The sequence below is a fragment of the Bison bison genome, unplaced genomic scaffold (assembly GCF_000754665.1).
Source record: "Bison bison bison isolate TAMUID 2011002044 unplaced genomic scaffold, Bison_UMD1.0 scf7180017864239, whole genome shotgun sequence".
Taxonomy (NCBI): domain Eukaryota; kingdom Metazoa; phylum Chordata; class Mammalia; order Artiodactyla; family Bovidae; genus Bison; species Bison bison.
Genome location: NW_011494811.1, coordinates 3906903 through 3914928, shown reverse-complemented (window position 1 = coordinate 3914928; position 8026 = coordinate 3906903). Strand labels below are relative to the sequence as shown.

The following is an 8026-nucleotide window of genomic DNA, read 5'->3' as shown; positions in this document are numbered from 1 at the left end:
GAGGCGGGAATGACGATTGACATCGGCTACTGTAATTGGTCAATGGAGGGAAGATGCAAATAAAGCGCCATATTTGTTTGGGTCACGTGACTCTATCTCAGGCCCCGAGGAAGCCAGCCAGCTGGGAAAGCGATACCAGATACGTGCCTTAGGACCATCCCTCATAGTTCTGACAGTTCCTCCGCTTGATACCTTCCGTTTTGCCTTCGATGGAGTGAGTGGCAGGAATAGCTGTGTGCCTTGATCTTTTTTCTTTTGTTTTCTTTTCTCCTCCTAGTTTGAAGTTAGCGTTTGCCTAGCGCCAGCCAGTGACAGTGCTTTGCCACGCCCTGGGGATACCCAGATCAAGGAGACTTAACGTGAAGTCGCTCAGTCGTGTCCGACTCTTTGCGACCCCATGGACTGTAGCCTACCAGGCTCCTCCGTCCAGGGGATTTTCCAGGCAAGAGTACTGGAGTGGATTGCCATTTCCTTCGCCAAGGGATCTTCCCAACCCAGGGATCGAACCCGGGTCTCCCGCATCATAGACAGATGCTTTTCCGTCTGAGCCACCAGGGAAGTCCAAGGCGACTTAAGTCCTCCGTTATTATTCCGACCACTTGGACTCCCTTATAATTCCAGAACCCTACGTTCTGAATTTCCGGTTCCTTCTGCTTAACTCCCGTTATGTATTTGCTCATTTACCGACTTATGACCAACCTAAACAGCATGTTAAAAAGCAGAGACATTACTTTGTCAACAAAGGTCCGTCTAGTCAAGGCTATGGTTTTTCCAGTAGTCATGTATGGATGTGAGAGTTGCACTATAAAGAAAGCTGAGCGCCAAAGAATTGATGCTTTTGAACTGTGGTGTTGGAGAAGACTCTTGAGAGTCCCTTGGACTGCAAGGAGATCCATCCAGTGCATCCTAAAGGAGATCAGTCCTGGGTGTTCACTGGAAGGGCTGATGCTAAAGCTGAAACTCCAATACTTTGGCCACCTGATGCGAGGAGCTGACTCATTTGATAAGACCCTGATGCTGGGAAAGATTGAGGGCAGGAGGAGAGGGGGACGACTGAGGATGAGATGGCTGGATGGCATCACCGACTCAATGGACATGGGTTTGGGTGGACTCCTGGAGTTGGTGATGGACAGGGAGGCCTGGCATGCTGCAGTTCATGGGGTCGCAAAGAGTCAGACACGACTGAGCAACTGAACTGAACCGACAACCGTGAACTGTGCACTAGACTCTACTTTAGAAGCTGAAGAAGGTACGGTCTTATCCTCAAAGAGATCACAGTCTACTGAGGGGTGCAGGTCAATAGTAAGGATGCAGTGGGCTAAATGATAAGACAGAGGTATGCACAGGGGAGATGAGAGCAAAGAATTAGCAAAAAGCCATTCTCAAATATAATAATCTGAAATTGAGTCTTAAAATAATTTACTAGATTTCCTCATCACAGCTGCTTTTATACTGAACTTTCTGGTTTCCGTCATGTTCTTCAACTATAGACTAGGACTTTTCCCCGTTACATGTTTTTGGCTTGAGCAGTTTCATTCAATGTTTTCCAAACTATTTCACCACCAAAGGCGGAGAAAAAACCAAAGCAAACCAAAAGTTCTCTTCCAAAACTTGGATGATTGGTGGATTCTCATCTATTCTCAGAAAATTAACTTGTCTTTCTGGTCCATTAAGCAGTTTTTCTCCAGTACTCTTGCCTGGAAAATCCCATGAACGGAGGAGCCTGGTAGGCTGCAGACCATGAGGTCGCTAAGAGTCGGACACGACTGAGCGACTTCACTTTCACTTTTCACTTTCATGTATTGGAGAAGGAAATGGCAACCCACTCCAGTGTTCTTGGCTGGAGAATCCCAGGGACGGGGAAGCCTGGTGGGCTGCCGTCTGTGGGGTCACACAGAGTCGGACACGACTGAAGTGACTTAGCAGCAGCAAGCAGTTTTTAAATGAAGTGACAAAATAAAGAATAGAAAATTAAAAGAAAGTCACTTCCTGGCATCGTATTCTCCTTGCTGATATTCCTCCACCGGATTTTAATAATCAGTATAATGGGAAATTGATTGCGACTCACAGGTATTGGAGAGTGTGAACTACAATTCCCAGCAAGCAGCGGAGCCGCCCTGGGCCTGTGCCTACCTTTTATTGGATAGTTCCCCAGGGTGACGACCCAATCAGGGCTTCGGTTGTTACTTTTCCTCACTTTCCGCGGGGAAGTGTGTAAGGGATAGGGGAAACTTTGAAAGTTGGATGCTGCAGAACCCGGTACTGGAAAGTTTCCTGTTGCGGGCGGTTTGAGGGAATGGGGTGCGCTTATTATTTCCTGCTCCCTCTCTGGGGACGTGTTGTTGATATCGGGGGAGTGGAGAGCCACTCTTGGGTGCAAGCGCACGCCCCCTTAGGTACATTGGGATCTTAACTTGATCCCAGCCTCAGATCTTAGGGGGTCTGGTCTTCCTTTGTGGGGGTTGCGTGGAAGCTGCACCTTTTTGGGAAGAGCTATTGTTAAGGGATTCTAGGGTGATGTTTTCGCCTCTTGATGTCCATCCATCTTCCCACGTGTGGGCAGTTTGAGGTCTAGGAAGGAGAGCCTGTCATTAAGGAAAGTTGAGTGTCTTCTTGTCTTCAGGTGTTGTTGAATTAGAGGTACTTAATAGTGTGGAATATGGAGTCAGATACCTGGATTCGAATGCAGACTCCACCTTGTGCTAGATGTTAGGTAGGCTTTGCTTAAGTTTTTCAACTCCCAGTGCCTCAATATCAAACTATAAAATGGGGTAAAAATCGGAGTTCTTGGAAAAGTGGCATGTAATAAGGGCTCAAGAAATATTAGCTATGATTGTTAATTCATAGTTTTCTATTGTGAGGATTTTTCTTTTGATAAGAAGAGCATTCACTTTCCAGGATCGAACTTCTTCCCTCACACCCTTGTGTACATGCACTCGCACATATACGCAGAGCATGGATTTAACGTGGAAGAAACAAACGTTCAAGCCATAACAATGTGTTAATAAGATTATCGAACAAATGAGTACACCATGGGATGAGAACATTGGAGAGAAAGAGAGTAAGCAGGAAGTCTTTGTGGAGGAAAATCAGGGAGGCAGGATGGCGCTTATGTAACCTATTAATGTTATGGCTGGAAGGCAGGTCACCTGAGGTTGCAAACTCTGGTTTTGCTGAATGAATTAATAGTAATTGTTAGCACTCCGAGCCAGGCACCATCCACATCCTCTAACCTTCACTACGTTCCTGCAAAGTAGATATTTACACGATGTCTGTTTTTCAGATGAGGAAAGTAAGGTACTGGGAGGCAAATGACTTTACCAGAAAGGTCAGAATCTGGGCCTTGCAATCTGATATATGAATAAGAGGAAAGTGAGGGACCAGTTTACCAAGAGGCTTTAGGCCATCATAAGAAATGAGTTTATCCTGTGGTCTCACGGTCCCATGGGCAGTTTGAAAGGATGAGAGCGACAGGATTGGAGCACATTTTTAGGAGGCTACCTCTGACAGGATTGTGACTTGTGGGTCAGTTTGGTGCTTATTCCTCTCTGCTTCCATCTGAGTGTGTGTGCTTGTTGCTGTTGTGTCCGACTCTTTGTCACCCTGTGGACTGTAGCTGCCTAGGGGGATTTTCCAGGCAAGAATACTGGAGTGAGTTGACATAGCACATTTAAATTCCTATGACAGTACTTGCTACATGACTAATTATTTGTGTATGTATTACTTTTCATCTTTTACTGTGAGTTTCCAAAGGGGAGAAATATGCTTAAGTGATTCTTGTGCCACAGCACTCAGCAGAATGTGTGCTTAAGAAGCATCTGTGGAAGGAACAAACGATTTATTTTTTTGTGGGTTGGTGGGTGGGTGTGCAGGGCAGGGAGTGACCAGAGGCAATATGAGTAGTCTAGGCAAGTGATGTGTGTGTGTGTGCTCAGTCGTGTTTGACTCTTTGCGACCCCGTGGACTGTAGCCCACCAGGCTCTCCTGTCCATGGGATTTCCCAGGCAAGAATACTGGAGTGGGTTGCCGTTTCCTTCTTCAGGGTATCTTCCCTATCCAGGGATCAAACCTGCGTCTCTTGCATTGGCAGGTGGATTCTTTTATCACTGAGCCACCAGAGAAGCCCTGTTCTCCTTTTTGGGTTGAATTTATTAGTCAAAATGATGTCGTTGCCCAGAGCTACCTGGTATGTGAAGACCCTGGGCAATGATTCAGCAGATGTCACTTGGTAAACTTTCTATTGGAGACACAAAACCCAACACTGACAAATTCCCTTTGAGTAAAATGAGAAGGATTTATTTTGTGATTGTGGGAGGGATGTGTGTGTGAGAGAGAGAAAGATGAGGGAGAGAGAAAGAGTGTTAATCTGATTAGAAATTTGGGCCATGGTATTGGAAATAAGTATCTACATTCTCAGTGAATAGTTTAGTTCCCAAATGTGACTCTTTTTCTGATCATTTTATTGTTTTATCTCCTGGAACAATGAAGAGTCCCTGTTTCTATTTTATCCAGAGGATATTCTGCCATCTGAGTATAATACAGCTTCTCCTTTGTTTGTGTAATTAAGAGAATCACAGTGATTCTGTTCTAACTCTCTGAAGGCACATATTTCATGAGCCTCATTTAGTCCTTACAGGGTTCAACAGCAAGAGTGAAATTTAATTGCATGTGGGAATATGAGCAGCTACTATAATAAAAAACAATTTCAGTTTGTAAATAACACCTGAAATAACAAAATCTCAGTTGATTCAGAATGTTTGTTCTGACTCCTAAAAGAGAGGTTCAGTATGATTATGGACTTGTAGAAGAGTGTACTGACTAAGGGATAGGCCTCAGAGTCAGACTTCCTGGGTTCAAATTCTGGATCTACCATTTACTTTTTTTGGTAACAGTGGAATGGCTAACCTTTCCAGACTTTGGTTTTCTCATATGTAAAAATGGGATCCATCATCTACCTTCTTATAGGGCTGTTGAGAAGCTTAAATGTGGCAATTGATGTAAAGCTTTGAAACAGTGCCTGATATATAGAAGGTGGTCAATAACTTTATTATTGTTTCAGTACAATGAAAGCAGACGTTTTGGGAGTGCTCTTTGGAAATATTTGTATTAATTACACATCCAAATAAAGTTTATGGATGAACTGAAAATCTTATAGAAAGAAAGAAAAGAAAGTGAAGTTGCTCAGTCATGTCCGACTCTTTGTGACCCTGTGGGCTGTAGCCTACCAGGCTTTTCTGTCCATGGGATTCTCCAGGCAAGAATACTGGAGTGGGTTACCATTTCCTTCTCCAGGGGATCTTCCTGACCCAGGGATTGAACTCAGGTCTCCGGCATTGGAGGCAGATGCTGGTATTATTATATTTGTGTAATAAGTTTTTAAAGAATTTTTGTGAAATGCAGATTCTTACATTGTTTCTTTCCATGTTTGACAAACAGTAGTCTCCCCCATTTAAAGTATTTAGAAAGATTTATAGCCTTCTTTTATTTTATCAGTAATATTTTAAATACCATACATTTCATTTTATATATGGAGAGGCTTGAAAAATGTTTTATTTTGTAGAGTGTTGTGGATAGCCCATCTGCTACTGCTTATGCTATTTCCCAATGTTTTTTCAAGGTTCTTTTTCTTGCGGCACCTGGAGGCATGGGTAGCAAGAAACTAAGACGAGTGGGTTTATCGCAAGAGCTGTGTGACCGTCTGAACAGACATCAGATCGTTACCTGTCAGGTACAATTTGTTTAATTTTTCTCAGTGAGAAACCTTAAGTGCAAATTAATCTTAAGTGTACCTAAATAACTCTTTTCTTAAAAAAATTTTGCTTCAAGTTTTAGAAAACGTGTTTATTTTAATTGGAGGATAATTGCTTTACAATATTGTTTTGGTTTCTGCCATACATCAACATGAGTCAGCCATAGGTATACATATGTCCCCTCCTTCTTGACCGTCCCTCCCAATGATTCTTAATTGCATCTGAATGAACATTTAGGTTTAAAAAAAAAGATAAATGATGGCGCTTGCTAATTCAAAATAACAAACCACTTACCTTGTATTTCCAAATGTGATTTCATTTCAAGAGTTTTGCATTTTAGTTAGGCTTGGGTCTGGAGAATGCTCATGGCAGAAGGCTAAATACACCTGGCCATTTATTTGGGATTCTAGAGAAGTTTTGTCCTTGTAAAAGAAATTCTGTAGTTACATGAGAAATATGACTCAAATGAGGAGACAGTATTCAAAATGGAGAATTTCTCATGAAAGCAAGAAAAATTTTTAGGATTATTTTTCTATCAATGGAGTGATGTTGTATATTTAAACACAAGAGTAAAGCAAATCCCTCTTAGGAGGTTAAATTAGATTTAACATTTTACATTAGGATTTAATCCTTGATAAGATGGACTTTTAGAGAATGCTGGAGTTTTTTTTTTTTTTCCAATTGTTTTGTGTGTTAATGCTATCTTTGCTTTCTCTGTTATACATTGGATAACCTTCGTGTTCATACTTTGAAACACTCTTAAAAATATGATATTTAACATTTCAGTCCATAGTTGGTTTTATTCTCTCTCAATTATTAAATACTTCCTCTGAATGATCTTATAGCTTAGGATGAAACGGATTTCATTTCTGGGTGTCTGTTTGTGTCCAAACTTTTGGGCACAGGGGCAGTGCTCATATCCACTTGGGCTGATTTCTGCTGCTGTGTATTTTTACTTGGTGTGTCCTCTGATATATACTAAGTTGGATAATTAGAAGATAAGATTATGTCATATCTTCTGGTTAAGGAATATGTAGGAGGAAAATACTATAAGAAACATACAAACTGATCTACAATAAATGATACTTTTATTTACACATGGACAGTGTCAATTGAAAGCTTCCTTTTAATTCCAGTATCTTTGTTATACATGTATATTTAAAATAGTCTCTTTATGTTTTTAGGACTTTCTGTGTCTTTCCCCACTGGAGCTTATGAAGATGACTGGCCTTAGTTATCAAGGTGTCCATGAACTTCTGTGTCTGGTTAGCAGGGCCTGTGCACCACAGATGCAAACGGTATATATGTATTTTAGAGTTATGGTTTGGTTATGATTTTTATTTTGAAAAGCTTCTGTATTCTCTTTAAAATCTTTTAGGGGATAAGGTAAAAGCAAAAATAGAGATGAACACCTCAAAAATACCAACCCTCACAACATAAGAGTTAGTCCTCTAATGAGAATAAATTTATGTTCTTTATAAGTTCATGGGAGACAGTTACGGGAATGAGAGGTAACAGGAATTTTTTTTCTCTGTAGCTGGCAGTTTTATTTCAAAAGGTCATCTTTCTCTTTTACTTGTTTGGGAAGGATTTGTGAACCTCATGGTTAAACTATAATATACTCATTTAGAGTATATTTAGGAAATTTTAGAATGTCCCTTTCTCTATAATACTAACTTTTACCATCATCATTTACTCTACATCTCAGAGTATGCATATTGGACTTACACTGACTTTTGATTGAATGAATAATGCTTTAAAACTTATCCTCACTCCTGAGAGGAGTTAAAGTCTTTTGAAATAAGCCCAAATCAAGTTGTACTATTATTTCATACTTTCTGTGTCCTGCCTTTAGCTTTTCAAAATGTAGGTTTAGTGCATGGTAGAAAATGTCTTATTTTCTCAGCATAAGAGTTACCTGAAAGTCTGTCCAGTGTTTTGTAAATGTATTTATTTGTGTGGGTTGTAAACTACTTACTATGTTATATTGAAATTTGGTAACCACTGAGCAATAAAGGAGGATCCAACTCTGTGGAGGAGGAAGGAAGGAATATTAGTGTCATTTGAAACTTTGAAAACAATGAACAGATTGAGCATTTTCTTTTGTTCAGGTTTTGCTTGTGGTCTAAGGAAAATACTTTAAAGGCAGAATCATCAGAAGGTGATTTAGAATTGGAATTAGAGATGGGCACTAGTCTTAGCTTTGTCATTGGTTTCAACAAAGATAGGTAGCTTTGAACAGCTCACTTTGTTTTATGGGAGAAGTTAAAGAGTTA

The 8026-nt window shown here is 40.7% G+C and overlaps 1 protein-coding gene across 2 annotated transcripts in view; it reads left to right on the top strand.

The window, feature by feature from the left end:
• The first annotated feature begins 1165 nt into the window (after positions 1-1165).
• RAD51B (RAD51 paralog B) overlaps positions 1166-8026 on the top strand; it is a 627537-nt gene continuing 620676 nt past the window's right edge. The window contains exons 1-3 of one of the 2 annotated variants that reach the window (XM_010846706.1): positions 1166-1249; positions 5618-5728; positions 6935-7048. In XM_010846706.1, the coding sequence (XP_010845008.1) occupies positions 5645-5728; positions 6935-7048 (198 nt within the window). In that variant the 5' untranslated portion in view covers positions 1166-1249; positions 5618-5644. Of the gene's footprint in view, positions 1250-2189; positions 2260-5617; positions 5729-6934; positions 7049-8026 lie in introns of those variants that run through there. The other variant, XM_010846705.1, reaches the window with a different exon arrangement.